The 19050-nt window shown below is 40.8% G+C and overlaps 1 protein-coding gene across 3 annotated transcripts in view; it reads left to right on the forward strand.

The window, feature by feature from the left end:
* Positions 1–18072, forward strand: part of SREK1 (splicing regulatory glutamic acid and lysine rich protein 1) — a 29441-nt gene extending 11369 nt beyond the window's left edge. Inside the window, exons 3-14 of one of the 3 annotated variants that reach the window (XM_075269836.1) lie at positions 1151–1278; positions 2527–2559; positions 3374–3580; positions 4806–4984; positions 5600–5730; positions 7071–7106; positions 9494–9596; positions 10896–11015; positions 11494–11637; positions 13314–13406; positions 13849–13978; positions 16690–18072. In XM_075269836.1, the coding sequence (XP_075125937.1) occupies positions 1151–1278; positions 2527–2559; positions 3374–3580; positions 4806–4984; positions 5600–5730; positions 7071–7106; positions 9494–9596; positions 10896–11015; positions 11494–11637; positions 13314–13406; positions 13849–13978; positions 16690–16824 (1439 nt within the window). In that variant the 3' untranslated portion in view covers positions 16825–18072. The remainder of the gene's footprint in view (positions 1–1150; positions 1279–2526; positions 2560–3373; positions 3581–4805; positions 4985–5599; positions 5731–7070; positions 7107–9493; positions 9597–10895; positions 11016–11493; positions 11638–13313; positions 13407–13848; positions 13979–16689) is intronic. The other 2 variants (XM_075269844.1, XM_075269852.1) reach the window with 2 other exon arrangements.
* The last annotated feature ends 978 nt before the right edge of the window (positions 18073–19050 follow it).

Consider the following 19050-nt stretch of genomic DNA (forward strand, 5'->3'; position numbering starts at 1 on the left):
TGTATCCCTAGTTTTTGCATTGTACCATGCAAATCCTCAGGAAGTACACTCTAAGTCAGTTTTATATAAGGGTGCCTTATTGGAATTAGAAAAACCATGCAGAGGAAGGGAAGGGGCGCAGGTGTCAGCTGGAAGGACTTCTAAATATATATGATACGTTTTCGATTGTTGCACGGTTTGTACAGCTTAAGCAATATCTATTATCTATGGCATCTTTGTTCCTAATGTTACATCTTCCATGCTTGTTCTGGCTAGAAGACTGTGCTGTAGCTCTAAGTCTACAGTCATAGACATCTGAAGAAATCTCCACGCCTTGGGGTATTGGGAATTCAATGATCACAAAATACTTGTGACAAATTACCTAAACTCCAACCCCTCTGATATCTGGCCTCGGTTACAGGACATTCACGTGTGGTAGGACTGTGCCCTTCTATAGTTGGCTTGCATGGTGTTACCTAATCGACCATAATCGCACCGATCAGCACTAAATTCATCTTCTGTGATTCCTAAAGAACTTTAATGACCACACGCAATCCAGTAACCCCAGTAATAATCTGACCGAGGAGGGAATCATTGATGAGGACTTGTATTATATTCTCCCTGTTTTTTTTATTTTTTGTTCTATTTGCTTTATTATTATTATTTCTTTTTTGCTTTATTTTATAAAATTTGGTAACTTGCATTTTTTGGGGATTAAACTTTAAAAAATGTTCTTCTTTTCTGTATCTGATGTTCTGTGTGCTATTAGTGATGCAGCCAACACGAACGGTTGTCATGTGTAACACAACTTTCGATCAGCGTGAAAACAGCGCCCTGGAAAATGGCTCCATGCTTGATATCGTTTGGTTCATGAACCTTAAGTTTCCAGTACAGGTGACCCATAGCTCAAAGTGTTAAATACTTGTCTATTCAGTTTTATAAGTAAAATTCCATTTGATGAGATTTAGTGTTTGAAGTTTTCCTCACTTTTATTTTATTTCCTTGTAGATCAGGGTAATTACAGGAGGGGTGAAATACCTTGAGTTTTTATTCTTTCTTACTATGGATATACTAGTCCTTTTTTTGTTTGGTTAATGTAGTGGTTTAACGTCAGAAATAATACCGGGATACGTATTTCCTGATATTAACATTAAGATTGTTGCCTCTACAGGTAAAATACCTGAAGAAGCCAAGGCCCTTTCTCTCTTGGCACCAGCTCCATCATTATCCAGCCTGCTTCCTGGTGCAGGTCTGCTTCCTATACCTACTCCTACACCTACTCCATCACCGCTGGCATCTGTAAGTATCCTAGGACACTTGGGAAAAGGTTTTAGAATGTTGTATACGAATAGCATATTCTGCTGCTTTCCCATAGCTGTTGGCATCCCTCCCTTACCACCTCTCTGCATTTTCTGGATAAGGAGAAAGCTTCTGCCACTTGCCTCTGGCAGCGGTGTATCTATCCAAGAATGAAAACGGGCATGTTATGCCCCTTCCTCCCCACATGAGCCATTGGAGCAGAGTTAGGAGGCCACCAAGACACAGTAGATGGACAGAGAATTTGGACAGTTTACATCTGGGGCTTGTTACTTGTTTAGTTAGTTGATACAGTCCATAGATATTTCGAAGCTCCGTACACAGATTGTCATCACTTACGTTTGGCACTGTACCATTGGGGCTCAGTCTAAATTCAAAACTAACCTATCAGTATGTATTTTCTGGGTGTGAAAAGAAATCGGAGCACCCAGAGGTGCACAAATCATCTAGTTTTGGAAATATTCTTTGGTCGTCTTGCATGCACAGCATGTTTGTAAACTAACCACAATTTTACGAAAATGTAACGTCAGGTATGTATAAGCAGTGTTAACTCACAGAGCGCTCCAGCAATTCCTATGGGACATGTATTACTAACTCTCCACCAATATTCTAGTTTGTAATTTGTTTCTCTCCCCTCCAGCTGTCTCCATACATGTTGAGCACTTTCATTATAGACATGTCATGTCATCACCAGTCTGACCTCTCCTGTTTGTAAGACTTTCTGTGAACTACATCATTACATCAAACTCCTCCTATCAGCTCTTAAGAACCTCCCTACCACACTCCTCTCTTCCCCTGATGAAGATATAGTTTTTGCCCCACATAAGACACCAGGAGTTCAGTGATTTAGCATATGTGAACCACTTACGGGCCTGTCCATACTATCTGTGTGTGCTGTGTGCAGAAAGTACAGTGTGTTTTAGTAAGAGGTAACTTCATAAAACTCTGTCCTGTGAGTAAGCTGTGACAGGGAGAAATCTATCCATCACAAGCATAGGCAGGGTAGAGCGGGTCACTTGCATTATTGCCAGTTATCATTTCTCTCCAATGGTGACTAGTTATAACTATAATAGAGATGCAGCATATATGAAGGAGCAGTGAGGTATTTACACTACAGAAATGTTAGTGCCTTGACAATGAATCCAGTCCCGCTCATTATGTATTATAATTTTTTCTCTCTTTAGTATATCGTTTGTGCATATCATTGACTAATAATTTATCTGACTTTAGGTTCTGCGAAGAGAGAAAGTGGAAGTACCTCTGGTAAGTAACAGTGCCAGCTCTACCTGTGCTAAATATGTTGTCCACCCTATTGTTATATGGCCATCTGCACAAGTGATCTGGTTGGGGGGGAAGGGGCTGTTGGTGGCCACAATTTAACCCTACGTTCACTTTTATGGCTGTCTTGAAGTCCAGCTTGCTGAAAAAAGTGGCATTTCACTTGTTAGTTATAATTATATTGCACAATTCCAGAATCTTTCCCAATAGTGACAGATATTTTCTCTGCCTCATATGATTGTTTAAGTCTCAAAACATCCTGAAAGTTTGCAGGACTTTAGAAATACAGGGATGATATTAATGTTCCGGGGTGACACAGGAAATGCCATAAATGTTTTATAGATTTGTGTCCCATCTCTGGAACTTGAAGTTCTCACTGGAGTCTTTGACTTACAGACATTGCAAATGGAAAGGTTGTTACGCATGCACAGCTTTCTCCATTCACGTCTATGGGAGGCAGCCATTCCTGCAATTCCATTTCTCTATCTACATTTTCTGAGTAACGGGGGTCCCTGTAGGTAGGAGGGAGTCGCATATGTTACAACTTTGACATATTCTGTCTGAAATTCTGTCTGAAATGGGAAAATCCTATTTGAAGATAAGTTTACTGGTGATTTTAGTAGCTAACTTGGGTTTACCTAATTAGTCATTAATATTTGTTATTAGATGAAGAGATCTAGTATTATCAGTAGAGATCTATGTATTTATGCCAATCCACAAAATCTAAGGTGCAGAAAAACTGAGCTAAAGATGTAAGTGTAACCAATGGTTTAATTGGACTTTTTTTTTTTTCCTACAGCTCAGTGTCCCATTCACCACTCTGGCGGCAACACTTCCAACACCACTTGAACCAGTTATTCCATCTCTTGCACCAGTTCTTCCGACTCTAGCACCTGCCATATCTTCACTTGCAGATCTGCAACAACCACCTTTAATAGGAAATGTTGATCCCACAAAGGTTGATGAAATCAGAAGAACAATTTACGTTGGAAACTTAAATTCCCAGGTAGTAAATTTTTGCATTTGGTTTCCAGTATCTGTACTAAGTAGAAAACATCGTATTATTTCTTGGCCAGCTTCTTAGGGTGCATTCACACGATATAATGTGCAACGTGATCTGGCACGTATACGGCGTGTCAGAGTTTGTGCGCCGTAAAAGCTCCCATTGATTTCAATGGGAGTTAGGATCGTATACGCAGCGTTATTTTGCGGACGTGATTTTACGGCCGCAAAATAACGCTGCGTATACGATCCTAACTCTCCTGCCAGATCACGTTGCACGTTCTATCGTGTGAATGCACCCTTACAAGCCTTCTGGTTACCTTACACTAAAGTTCCGAATGGCTGAACCAAAATTATCCTATATGTGCACACGCACCCATCTGTCCACCTGATGTTATAAATAAACCTATGATTTTTCAGAGCAGACTGCCTCCTACATGGGTCTGTGGTCCAGTTCTGATTCTCAGGTGCCTATTGTTGGTGCTTTTGGCAGTGGACATTCTGATTGGTCTTCAGCTACGCAGCCCCATGTATAGTAAACTGCTATGCACTGTGTGTTTTGACACCTTTTTGTCACAGCCAGTGTTAAATCTTTTCCATGTATGTGCCACAAGGTCTATTCAAATGGGGGAGTTTGGCACAGATGTTGAGGCAGATTTTGCCTCAAAATCAGTCCCAACTTCCACCCTGATTCAAAGACAGTCATTATTTTCAGACCTGTGTAAGAAGTGAACACTAAATATCGATTGGTAAATTATGAAATGTGAACCACAGGCAAAGTCTGAAATAATAATCTATAATATTGCAATGTTAGGTTTCAAATAAACATGAGGTAGGGGGCAACACGGTGGCTCAGTGGGTAGCACTGCAGCCTTGCAGCGCTGGAGTCATGGCTATGAATCCCGCCAGGAACAACATCTGCAAGGCGTTTGTATGTTCTCCCCGTGTTTGCGTGAATTTCCTCCCATACTACAAAGAAATATACTAATAGGAAAAAAAAATGTACATTGTGAGTCCTATATGGGGGTTCACAATCTACATTATACAAAAAACTAAATTAATAATGTATTATTTCCTACTTTGACTAAAACATGCTATACCATTTATAGAATCCCTGTATTTTACACTTTGCTTCTCATATAGATGAATATTTTTAATATTATTATATCTTCCATGTCATTACCTCCTAACATTCTTATGTCTTTTTAACATTTCACCGTGTCTTTCAGACTACCACAGCGGAGCAACTTCTTGAGTTTTTTAAACAAGTAGGAGACGTCAGATTTGTCCGTATGGCTGGGGATGAAACACAGCCAACACGCTTTGCTTTTGTGGAATTCTCCGACCAGAACTCTGTGACGAGGGCCTTGACGTTCAACGGGGTTATGTTTGGTGATCGACCTCTGAAGTAGGTTTAAGTAATGTGAATAGAACTGATACGGTTTTAAGGTTTACCTCTGTTTATTAAACTGCTTTTCTTAAATGAATAACTGGAGAACCCAGTTAATATAACAGATCTCATTAGATGCCAGTAAGATCCATTAAAGATACAGCATGTAAAGGAGTTCTCTGACAATATGTATGTGTATGTAACTGCTTTTGTAGCAGTCCGCTTATCTGTTCTGCACCTCCAAGGTACCAGAACAACAGAGAGGCTGACGCTAATGTGAACGTAGTATGGGAAGGTGCTTTCAAGTTGAAAAAGGACCTACCCTGCCCTTTATGATAGGCTCAAGCAATAGATGTGAGGCCTGTAATTGACATCATAGGTAGACCTCAACTATGAGAGACAAAATGGGAGCACTTGCACAATTGGTGGCTGATTAAATACTTTTTTTCCCCCCTAATATATATGAGCAGTTCTCTTTAAGTAGAATACATCACATCTCTTAATAAGCATGTTAGAAAAATCGTTTGGAATACACCGCCTTATATTATGTTAAAAAGAGAAGAAACTGCAATTAGACTCCCAGGTATAGAAAGGTTTTTATGTGTGGCTAATATCGTCTCCATCTCCCCACAGAATAAATCACTCCAATAATGCAATTGTTAAGCCTCCTGAGCTCACACCACAAGCTGCTGCAAAGGAACTAGAAGAAGTGATGAAGCGTGTGCGAGAAGCTCAGTCACTTATCTCAGAGGCCATAGAACCAGGTAGGAGCCCATCTCGCGCTATATACACATCAGATATTTTCTCTTTGATTGCTATAAGTAAATAAAATAGAAAATATTAATCTGGGCCTGATCAGAGGTGAGAAACTGATGCCTGCTTCAAAATACTACTAGGGCATGGAAATGAAGAGGAATCCGAGAAGGATGTCTACCTCAAATTCCTCTTCATTTTAAATCATGTGAACTTACCCTAATATTATTATTTCCATTTCAACAAATTGCTGCCAAGATAGGAATAACTGTTCTGACCCTCTATACCTTTAGTGTAACCCCGATAAAGGAGAATGGGTCCTACGGGAGCGATATAGCTGATCTACACTGTTTCCATAGCTGAATGTACTGCACTATTACAGTGGCTCTCATTCACTTCTATGGGAGTTAGTGTAATAGTCTGTGCTGCTCTATGCTGTTCCTGTAAGTCCCACCCAAGGCGTCAGGACTTGGAAGCGATTACCCCATATAAGCAAAGGTTTTTGGGTCCCAATCAATATTAGTAGTCGGTCATCATGGAAGAATAAAACACTGCTGTTCTGTTGTCAGAGTTCTTCTTCTGTTCCTTGTCTTGGTAGTGTCTTAGCCTACCTTTTTAGTCAGTCATCCCCTTCTTCTCCCTTTAATTGTTCACATATTCAGTAACAATTTAGGATCAAAGTCAAAAAATGGTTCGTAATGGGGTCTAAAGCAAAGAACACTTATCACCTACATACAGGATAGGTAATAACTCTATGATTTCTAGGATCTCTGCGGATTACGACTATGGGATTCCCAAGTAGCACCTGGCTATTTCTCAGTTCCAGACAGCTATAATGTGAATGAATGAGTGACTACAGTGATACCCATGGCTTGGTATTTGGGATCCCCATTCTTGTGATCGGTGGGGAGCAGCAGTGGTTGGAGCCTTAGTCATTGTACATAAGACCCCTATCCTGTGACGGTGGGTCATAACTGTTCTTGGTGGGCCCGTTTATTTGGTGCCCCATTGATTTGCATGCCCTCTGGAGCAATGTACTGCAGAAATGTGGAGTACAAACATTACTTTCTTCTCTTGCTTTTTTTCTCCTTGTTTCCTCTGCAGACACTTGATTGGCTTTAATAACTGTCAATCAACCAGACAATACACTTTGCTGATGACAAGGACTTGTTCCTATCGGCACTGATACTTGCAGGGGTGGATGGGATACTGTGGACCTTCTAGGGCTGGTATTGGTAGCTTACTGTTCATTGCATTATAAGTGTGTACAGGACTGGGAACAGACTACAACTCTCAGCACTCCTAGCATGACTGCAATGTGAGTTGTTTTTTTCTCTAATTTTTAATCCAGATATTCAGTTGTGTTATAATGGATACCACAGGAAAGGTATATTTATTATCTGTTCTTAGTGGGCGGTATAATAGCATGAGGATACATCTGCATGTGAATGATACTGTATGCATAAGCTTGTTTGTTGCTGATGTATACGGCAGCAGTCTGAAGGCTCAATATGCTCCATATCCTGTGTTATAAAGGTGAGTTCTTTGAGAAAATGAATATATGTGACAGCTGCATTTTAGTATGTTTATTACTGTTTTTACGCTTGGGCAGAATTTGCACTGACGGTGATGTACTGCATCCACTGAACATGAAGCTGGATTTGACTGCACCTGGCTTTTTCCTTTGCAACTTCCTTGACATTTCTTTTTCTTAGGTGGCTTTTGCCCTGCATTTTACAGTGTCCCTTTGGAGTTTGCACTGGGAAAACATTAGATGCATAAGTAAAATGTATCCATAGACCCCCTATTACCAGATAGAGGTCGAAACAACATTCTTTTGTCCTCCGTCAGGCTTGCACATCATTTTTTTGCTCCATCAAATAGTGCAGCTTGCGATGGGAGCCTATGAGCGTACAGTGGCATCCATCTGGACCCAATGTTCCAGTAATATACCTTCACTATTAAGTCAACCCTAAACTATGAATATTATGCATAATGCCATAAAGGGGCTGAATTTTTAGGCGGTGACCCTATAGGAATTCTGATGAAATAAAAGAAGGGGTGTAAAAGAGTGGACACATCTATTTAAGGCTAACGCTACAGGAGGACTTTTAACTGCACAGCATCAAGTTGCCTACAATTTGTCTTAAGATTTACAGGCACAGTTTAGCTGTTAACCAAGACAATTTCCTGGTCATGTGCAGTCTGACTTGCATAGGCACAAGACTTACATTGAGGTATATGCTGAAAAGGTCACATACGACTGCAACCAAAAATCCAGCAGGTGTGGATATTTTGTGACTGTCACGGAAACAAGTCTATTTACACCAATTAATAGGCTCTGCTAAACTGATTCCATCACAGTTGAAATTTTTTCTTTAGTCCCCACCATTCTAGAGCAATCAATGCTGTTAGTTTTGGTGCCTGGTATGCTATATTGGTATGCAGACAAGGGGTGTGATTCAGAGGACTGACACTGGCTGCCTGTGTTTGGAACTCTTAATTGGCCCCCCTCCTTCCTGACACTACAGAGGTTAAAGGGATGCTGTCATTAGAATTCCTTTTTTAACTAAGTACACGTAGGAATAGCTTTAAGAAAGGCTATTCTGCTCTTACCTTTATTATTCTGATTCTCACCGCCGTTCCTAGAAATATCTATTATTATGTAAATTAGTTTTCAGACAGCACTGGGGGCGTTCCCCTGTACTCAAACAGGGGAGTACCTATGAAGTACCTTAGTAGACACAAACATTGCCTTTACCATGAGAGATTGTTATTATTACTAGAAGTCTATAATATTGAAGATCAAATCTGCACAGTAAATGTATATTACATTAAACATGTTTGTATAGAACACTTAAACAGAGAGAGATAATCGTGGGCGATAACAGCTCTGAGAGCAATCGCGATCTTGAGAACTCAGCCCCCCTCCTCTCCAGAGAGCAGTTAGTCTCCTGATCTTACTTGCGTCAGATAAACAGGCTGGGATCGAAGGAAACACTATATAAACAATAGGAGGAATCATTTCACATAGCAGGCAAAGGAGGCAGCATTACTAAAGCAATGTATTTAGGAAATCTCTTGAATTGACATCAGCTATCAGTATAGATAGGATCCTTGAGATGGGAATACCACTATAAATAGCACATCAGGCACCAAAACTAACTGCTCTTTTTACTCAGAAATGGTGGGGGGTAGAGAAAAAAAACTCCAACAGTGCTGGAATCAGTGCAGTGTTCCCTAATAAAAGATACTAAGAACTTGAATTGGTAGGGGTGATGAAAGGTCATCTTTGAGGTTGTGTGTCATAAAGCAGCCATTTTGGTAATCCTTAGATTCTGCAACCAAAGTCGCTGTGTAGCCCTAGCAAAATACTGATAGCTTGTTGGTTCCGTGCGGTGTAACTATAAAGGAATTGCCTCATATCAGGTTCCCCCACAATATAAGATGATCGCTGAGACACTTGCTAATTATATTATCACGTGACTCATTGAATCTACAAACAGGCGATCCCTTTAGTCGGGGTTTCTTCAGGTTACAGACTGGAGACTGCAAGCTGCATTTCCTCCAAAGATCTTATTGGATCAACAAGGTAGAGTAAAATCTGTGAAGGAGTGCGGTTGTTTTTCAGAGACAAGGAAGTGGATTGTAGTTAGTAGACGTCTTTACACTTGCATGGTAATGAGTTTTACCAGGTTTATTGTGCCCGGGTTTGTCTTTTATTGTGTAAGCTCTTTTATTTTATTTCCTTTTTTTAAAATTTTATTTTCACAGAAACTGGCAAACCAGTTGAAAGGGCCCAGAAACTCTCCAGAACCCAGTCCCGTTCTCGTTCCAAGTCCAGATCTAGATGGAAAAGGTCACGCTCAAGGCATAGGTAAAATAATGTGTTTCATTTATAAACTTCTATCAGGAGCATAGGGGTTTGGGGGCTTTTGCCATTTGGAGTGCTGGAACGAGTCATGTGTAATGAAAGAAAAATAAAAAATCCATTCCTAATTCTGTTAGGAGGCAGCGACCTTTCTCAAAGTCTTGTGTTGCACACATGCACGCACACAGACACGTGTGTGTGTGTGTGTGTGTGTGTGTGTGTGTGTGTGTGTGTGTATATATATATATATATATATATATATATATATATATATATATGTTAGTTTTTGTTCAAGATACGGCCAAACATTGCAGCAGCCACTGCTATATCTGTATCCCCTCTACAATCTATTCTGAATGCAGCGGCCAGGCTCATGTATCAGGCTAGACACTACAGCGATGCCTCTGGTCTGTGCCGGTCACTACATTGGCTGCCTATTCATTATAGAATACAATATAAAGTTATCACCCTCATCCACAAGGCTCTCCATAATGCTGCACCTCCCTACATTTCCTCCCTCTTCTCTGTCTACCGCCCAACCCGTGTTATCTGTACACTTACATCCTGTATTATCAGAACCTCCCACGCTCATATACAAGACTTCTCCTGAGCTGCACCACTTCTCTGGAATGCTCTACCCCGGACAATAAGATTAACTCCCAATTTCTACAGCTTCAAACGCAAACTAAAGACACATCTTTTCAGACAGGCCGATCACAATTTCTAATGTAAACCTTTCCATAATATAATTAGAATCCCCAAAATGTAACCCTCCTCTGTCCCCGCTCCCACATTTCCCCACATGATATGATGCCATCTTAGGCTAACTTTATAGGTCCAAGCTCCATCCACATGTTAAAGGACACGACTGGTGATGGCTCATACAGTTTTATGTTTGTGTAATGACAGTCACCTCTATTACAAAAGTCTCTGACCACTGTATAAGCAATGCCGCCCCTGCTACCTCTTGTGTCACCCCCTCTACCTCATAGATTGTAAGCTCTTGCGAGCAGGGCCCTCAGTCCCATTGTGTGAAATGATTTTCTTTGTAATGCATCTTTCTGTCTGTATTTGAACCCTACAAATTGTACAGCGCTGCGGAATATGTTGGCGCTATATAAATAAAATTTATTAATATTATTGTTAACCCTATACATTGTACAGCTATTGGCCATGACAATTGTACAGGGCCTACAGTTGCTGCGACATGTCTATGTACCCAATCTATGGCCTTTCCTCCCATAGGTCACCACTTCTAAATTGGAATGAATGAATTATTAGTTTACCGTTTTGATATTGTTTCAGAAGCAGATCACGTAACCGTTCCCGGTCTAGACATAAGGAACGCAGGAGATCCAAAAGTCCTCATAAGAAACGTTCCAGATCAAGAGACAGACGCAAGTCCAAAAGTCGGTCACGTTCAAGGTATTGTCAGTTCTGAGAAGAATTAGGATCCCATGTACTATATCTGCACCGACCGCTGATTGCTGGGGGCCAGCAGGGGAACACTTTGAGATTAGTTTGTCAGCAGAGAACACCTTTAAAAAAATAAGTCTTTCTTACTTACACCTGATAATTTATTATATGTGAGTCCACAAGGTAATTGTTTATGCCCATTCATAGTACAACGTACTAGAAGTGTTCCCTATGTCTGATGTCCTATGTTTAAAAGCAAAATGATTTTGTTCTGCATAGCCATTTTTGGGACGTTATGTGTAATGTACACTAGGTGGCGTTCTTAAAAAGGAAAAAAAAGCTCCTTGTTCATGTCTTCCTGTGTTTCTTGGTGTCTTGTACATTTTCAACACAATGTCCATGTCTGATTTACTATTTCTACAAGAAGTGTGATAAAATTTTCAGTATTATGTTCAGTTTTATATTATTTCAATCTCGATTCCGTCAGAGAGAAGAAGAGAGAGAAAGACAGAGGCAAAGTACGAGAGAAAGAGAGAGGGAAAGACAAAAATGATAGAAGAAAGAAGGAAAAACAATCTAGGAGCCCGTCCAAGGGTTATTCCTCCACCAGGAAGTCTCGAAGCGTTAGCAGGTTAGACCTTCTGTCACGTCTTCTGTTTGTATGTCCTACTGCCCCTTCAAATGCCATGAACTACAATTATGGGGGAAATCATAACTATGGGGCACCAGAACCTTTATAAACATGTGGTCTAAACAGGGGGGTGTTCATTTCAACTTTCCTTTTATTGTTTATTTTTTGTTGTGTTTTTCTTTTCAATTTTATTTTAGTAGACAAAAAAAATTACTTAAAGGGATTGTCCATCAGGTACTGTTTTAGTCCAAGGCCCCCATGGGGCGTCAAAAAAGCGCTGTGGGAAAACCACGGCGGCAACGCATCGCGATTCTTCCCACATTGCTTTAGCCAGAAAGTTCACAGAGGTTTCCTCTGCAGACTTTCTGTTTCCATTCTACCTACGAAGAACCACTGGCGTTTCCGTATAATTGACATGCTGCGATTTTCAAAAACGTGACGGTTTTGGAAATCGCGTTGTGTCCGCACCGCGGTTTTTACTTCAAAACGGGCATGGGATTCACTAGAATCCCAACCACGTTGCCCTAACTGTAAAACGCCACGGTTTCTCCACCACGGGCAAATCTCTGAGTTTACAACTCATGGGGCCCCCCAGTCTTATAGTCACCGAATGGTTAAATAAATAAAGGTATTCTTACCTAATTGATCCACTGCTCCTGTTGTGATGCTGCTCAGGTTTCGCACCCTGGTCCCTCTCACACAAAAGTTATGACCACTCAACCAATCACTGGCCGAACTGGTGACCCACCTCAGGCAGTGATTGGCTAAGTGTCATTTACTGTGTATAGATAAGCACCAGATATTGGAGGCAGGTGGAGAAGCCGGGGAGCAGCAGGGCTCAGTAAGGTATCGCTGGGTTTTTGTTTTTTTTTGGTTTGGTTGGGCCATTTTTGAACCCCTTCCCGACATCCACTTTATAAAGGCTTCCAGGCCTGCAATAGGGATATTACTATTGCAGCTGGTCTATGATCAGTTGCAATAGAAACATATAGAAGGTCCCATAGACTGCAGTACAGTTTGTATTGCAGTCTGAGACTTGCAATCAAAGTATTGCAGGTTTAAGCCTACTCTAGGGGCTAATAAACCCATAATAAAAATGTTTTCAAAAGTTTAAAGAAATATTAAAAAAAAAAAAACCTAAAAAATTAAAATCACTCCCCTTTCACTAGAATATATATAAAACAAAAAAAAATATGAAATTTAATGATTGAGAGTACTTAGTAGTTGATACCTTTTTAATGGCTAAAAAAAAATGATGACCTATTGCGAGCTTTCGGAACAACTTGGTTCCTTCATCAGGCCGGTAGGTGAGAAGTGAAAGGTGGTCTCTCCCTAAGGAGTGACATTATCCCTATAATAGAGGTGATATGTCATTTTGGCATATGAAAGTCACACAAATGCATTTTTTCTTCAAATCCAACCCTTTCTTAATTTTTTTTCTAGCTTGCCAGTACCTTGTACAGAATAATAAATGGTAGTATCATAAAGAACAATTTGCCCTGCAAGCATTACGCCTTCATATGGCTCTGGGAGCGGAGAAATAAAAAAAGTTATGGGGTTTGGGAGACGGGAAGTCAAAAACGAAAATCAAAAAATGTCACTGGTGGGAAGGGGTTAAAGGTTTACCCACCAGACAGCCTCTTTGAAGCTTTTGTTGTAATGTCTCTTTGTTGCAGGGAGAGGCGTAAAAGGAGGAGTCGAAGTCTTTCCAAATCACCCAGAAGTTCCAAATCTGGAAAGAAAGTTTCTAGATCTCCTTCGCCTAGAAGGTAATGTTCCTTCAGTTGTCACTTGTTTGGGTTTGATAAAGTTATTTTGGATATTTCCTTATGTACGGACATGATATAATCTGGAACACTTCATGAGAAGCCGTGGTTTTATGAGTTTGGGTTTTTGTTTAACATGTAGACAGCGGAAATGCTGCGTACATTATGGCTTAGAGAAGGAGATACAGCTGTATCATGTATAGCTCCCACACTTTTTGGGATTTGGCAGAGCACCCTCTGTGATGGTAAACTAAGGTGTGACCGTATTAAAGGGAGTCTGTCAGCAAAAGCAGCATATCAGCCCAGCCCCACAGATAGATAGGTTATGGTCACATGAATCCCCTTGTGAGTCACTGACAGACTTCCTTTAGCACACGTGACTTGTACTTTTATGTTCGCACTATTTTTGCAGGTTTCTAATTTACTGTTTTCTTATTTAAAACAGGAAGGAGAAGAAAAGAGGGAAAGAAAGGGAACACAGCGGAGACAGAAGGGAGAGCGATCGCTCCTCATCCAAGAAAAATAGCAATAAAGACAAAGAAATGAGGGAATCGTTCGATAAGTATAAGATAAGGGTAAGCGCTGCATTTGGTATGTCTGTGCACATCACAGTGTTTTGGTGCTGTACGCCTCTGACTTCTATAGATCTCACTGGCTTACAGAAATGTACGAGTGGCCAAGGTATTATGTCTTGCAACCTCAGCAAGGGAACATTAGGATAGTTATCCTGCAGGGTTGTAGGACATGGAAAGTTGGGTTTCCTCCTGTTTTGTTGTTGTGTATTATCCCAGTGCATTAACCCCTTAAGGACCAGGCCATTTTTTGGTTTTGCATTTTCGTTTTTCCCTCCTCACATTTCAAGAGCCATAACTTTTTTTCATTTTTCAGTTCACAGAGTCACATGATGGCTTATTGTTTGCGGGACAAATTGTACTTTGTAATGGCATCATTCAATATGCGGTGCAATGTACTGGGAAGCTGGAAAAAAATTCAGAATGAGGTGCAATTGGAGAAAAAATGCATTTGCGCCATTTTCTTATGGGTTTAATTTTTACAGCGTTCACTGTTTGGTACAAATGACATGTTACCTGTGTTCTACGTGTCAGTACGAACGCGGTGATACCAAATTTATATAGTATTTGAAATGTTTTGATACTTTTAAAAAAAATGATAAACTTTGCAAAATAGAAAAAAAATTTTGTGTCATCATGTTCTAACACCTGTAACTTTTTCATATTTCCATGTATGGAGCTGGTTGTGGTGTCTTTTTATGCGGGACAAGATGACGTTTCTATTGATACCATTTGGGGAAAGATCTGATGGTTTGATCACTTTTTATTCAATTTTTTATAGGAGGCAAAGTGTTGAAAAAAAACGCTTTTTGGCTGTTTTTATTTTTTTTGCCGCTACGCCGTTCGCAGTACGGGATAAATGTTTTAATATTCTAATAGTTCGGGCATTTTGGAGCGCGGGGATACCTAATATGTTTATGTTTATGTTTAATGTTCTTTAATTACTTTTATAGCTAATCTAGGGAAAGGGGGGTGATTTGAACTTTTATATTTTTTTTATTTTTTTAATACTTTTAAAAACTTTTTTTTTTCTTCTGTTACATTTATGATCAGACCCCTTAGGTACCTTGAAACCTAGGGGGTCTGATCGCTCATACTATTCACTGCAATACTACAGTATTGCAGTGAATAGGAAAATCGCAGCACTTCTATTAGACGATGCCTCTGGCCTCTGGCATCGTCTAATAGATCTAGTGCAGAGACAAGCCTGGAAGCCTTCAATAGGCTTCCGGCTGTCATAGCAACCGATCACCGCCCTCATGTGACGTTCAGGAGGGCGGCGATCGGCGAAACATGGCGGCGCCCATGCCGCCGGCGCCGTTTACACACTGCGGTCACGTTTGACCGCAGTGTGTAAAGGGTTAACAGCAGCGATCGGCTCAGGCACCGACCGCTGCTGTTATTGGCAGGTCCTGGCTGTATTATACAGCCGGCATCTGCCGTGTATGGAGCGAGCTCAGCGTGTGAGCTCGCTCCATACATCCCCATGCGACCCATGACGTACAGTTACGTCAAGGGTCGCTAAGGGGTTAATAGACACACAGTCCTGGGAGTTTCTCATCTGTTTCATTTAAGTTCCTTAATATAATGTAAGTGCTGTATGTTGGGACAATTTATCAGTTTTTATGTACAAGTTGCAGCTGATTTTGTGCAATGTTTTGCACATTCTGTTTTTCTCGATTAGATGGTTTTCTGGTAGTCGTAACGTATATTGCATAATGCAGTAAGGTTGCACAAAGGAAATTTGCACAATTTGTGTAAAGGTGCATGTCATAGATTACACGTACATAGATACTTTATTTTTGACCACACACCATTTCACTGCCAAAAAAGCAACCCCACAAACACATAGAAACAGTCATGATTGTAGGCGATAGCAGTAAATACCAGACGCAAAAAAGTGCAAAATAATGGAAAGTTTTTGTGTAAAGGGATTCTATCATTAAAATGTTTTGTTTTTTTCTGACTAACACGTAGGAATAGCCTTAAGAAAGGCTATTTTTCTCCTACCTTTAGATGTTTTCTCCGTTCTGCCATTCGGTAGAAATCACGGTTTTCTTTGGTATGCAAATGAGTTTTCTCGCAGCACTGGGGGCGTCCCCAATGCTGCGAGAGAAATCTCCAGAAACGCCTCTATCTTCTTCTGGAGCGGCCTCTCTCTGTGTATTCTTCCAGCACTGACTTCAAACTTCTAGGCATGCGCAGTCGGCTCTGCCGTCTGGTCGAGCCAACTGCACATGCGCACGGCCAATTTCTTGTGGCCGCTTACCCCAGCTTACTGTGTAAGTGGCCACAAGAAAATGGCCACTTACACCAGGTGGGCATGCACAGTCGGCTCTGCCTGAGGCTCGACAGAAGAGCTGATTGCGCATGCCTTGAAGTTTGAAGCCAGCACCAAAGAAGACACAGGGAGAGGCCGTTCCAGAAGAAGATAGAGACGGCTCTGGAGAGTTCTCTCGCAGCATTGGGGACGCCCCCAGTATGGTTTGAGTGCTGGGTACCGCCCCTAGTGCTGCAAGGGAACTCATTTGCATACCGAAGATAACCGGGATTTCTAACAAACAGTAGCGCGGAGAAGACATCTAAAGGTAAGAGGCGAATAGCCTTTCTAAAGGCTATTCCGACGTGTGATCGCCAAAAAAATTCATTTCAATGGTAGAATCCCTTTAAAATCTTAGCTTAAATCCTAAAATGTGGCCTTGCTTTTCTTACAGGAAAAGGATCACGTAAAGGATGATTTAAATACTGTGAATGAATTCAGTGAAGACAACGATGAAGGGGATTCTCAGCACAATGGGAACTGTACAGTGAATGAATACAGAAAGTCAAGGAAAACAGAAGTGGCTTAATCCTATCCACCACCCGGGATCTCCAGAGAAAAAACTCAAAGCCAAAATTCTAGATGTGTTCCACAATGGTTCATTGGGTTCCATGATGAACATAGACGTGGGCATTACGTGGTGTCTGTGATAGGACTTTTTTGTTTTTGGTAAATTTGGTTCACTACAGTGTTGGCTAGTATATGGACTAGATACTTAAGGAAAGACATTTTAAAGTTGAATCATTTCCATTAAGTATTGACACTTTGTACAGTATATGTCAAATTTGTCAGTATGATTTTTTTTTTTACTGATCTCAATGTTCGCCTCTGTCAGAAAGTTACAAATGCTGACAGTGATCACTGCCGGTAACACACACACACACACACACACACACACACACACACACACACACACACGTAGATTTTATTTTTAACATTGTAATGGACGTGCGGTGTGAGCAACGCTCCTAACTGTGTGATAGGGATTTTTATTGTCTTGTCAGATATTCCCTCTAAGCTCTGAAACTGACGCGCACCCCAGTTTTACTACTAAAAGCAATGACACAATGTATTTTTACTTTAGATTTTTTTCTGTAATACAGCAGTTTTGTATATAACACTACTTACAGATGTCTCCATCCTTACCTTGGCTCCAATTTGGTTAAGAAATCCAGTTTCTCATTAAACCGATTCAGTACAGTGTAGCAAAACCCTTCATCGGCTGTAATTCACTACACAACCACTGGGTGGGGCACCCCTAAAGACATACAGGATAGACATCTCGTGACTGAGTATCAAAAAAATAATTTCTTTTCTTCTTCTTAGAAAGCTGGTCTTCTTATGCCGCTCATTTTAGGATACGCTGAGCCAAGAGCAAAGCAAGGAAAGGACCCATTTGTATCATGCAGGATTGTCTTGTTACAGCTATATATTTTCTATATTTGGCAGTCGCCCTTTTATTAGAAGATCTTGCAGTTTAATTTTATTGGAACTAGGATTGTATAATCAGCAGTAGCAAAAACGGTTACTGCTTTCTTCCTTCCACCTAACTTCTCCGAGCAACTCTATAGGTTCAAGTAGGTCTTGAGCGACGGCTGGTCTGAGAAGGTTGCGGTGCTGTTTTTCTTCATTACATTAGAGCACAAAGTAAAACTTCAGTGCCTTGTAATAGTGTGGCATGTTGTTTTACATGACTGCTTCTTGTAAGGGACATTGCACACTTAGAGATCATGACCTAATTTTAGTAAATATCCTTCATTAAATTGTTTTTTTTGTATATTTGTGCTGCTGTTTGCTCAGTTTATAAATGAATGCAATACACACACACATCAGTCACTGTTAGGCTGTGTTCAAATGGAGGATTTGCCACGGATTTGGTGGTGTATTTCACTCCCAAATCTGGAGCAGATTCCTCCCGGATTCCACCTCCCATTGTTTACAATGTATTTTCAATGGGAGGCAGAGATCATAGCAGGCCGTGGAAAAAAAAAACATCTTGCCGTGGGCACCTTGGCTCGTGGCACTCATCTGGGCCTAATCATCTGTGGGATGCCGATGCACTACCTCAGCATCTCGTCGCGGCTAGACCGCGGGGGCGAAATGCTGGTAGCGGAAAAAGAGGAATTCCTCTTCATTTTCCGCCATGTGGACATATGTTCACACAGAATATTTTGCAGGCTGACTTTAACGCAGAATACACCTCTAAAACTGCTTCCCATTTATATCAATGGGAGTCAGTAGCAGTTTTTTCCTTTAGTTGATACTTTTTTTTTTTTTCCCCCTCTAGCTAAAAAAAAACAAAAAAAAAAAAAAAAAACAACGCATCAAGAAACCATTTCCTAATTCCTGAAGCAGATTTTTTCAGCTAGCAAAAAACTGTGTGAACATGCCCTTAGACTTCACAACCTCAATTCCAAATGAATTTATCAGTAGGCTTTGGAGTGTAGGAGGCAACCTTTGTACCTGGAGAACTTAAAACTCCATGCAGATGTTTCCCTTGGGTTCAAATCAAAGATCCCATTGTTGCAAGGCATGAGCCCTAACCATTTTGCCGCTGTGCTGCAATAATATGTAACCAAGGTCTGCTATTCCAGTAAATTCATCACAGTACATTATACATATTTTGATACGGAATCCACGTCAGAATCCTGCTAAAAAAACTGCCTCCCATTAGGGCAACACAGTGGCTCAGTGGTTAGCACTGCAGCCTTGCAGCGCTGGAGTCCTGGGTTCAAATCCCGCCAGGAACAACATC

The sequence above is a fragment of the Leptodactylus fuscus genome, chromosome 1 (assembly GCF_031893055.1).
Source record: "Leptodactylus fuscus isolate aLepFus1 chromosome 1, aLepFus1.hap2, whole genome shotgun sequence".
Classification (NCBI taxonomy): Eukaryota; Metazoa; Chordata; class Amphibia; order Anura; family Leptodactylidae; genus Leptodactylus; species Leptodactylus fuscus.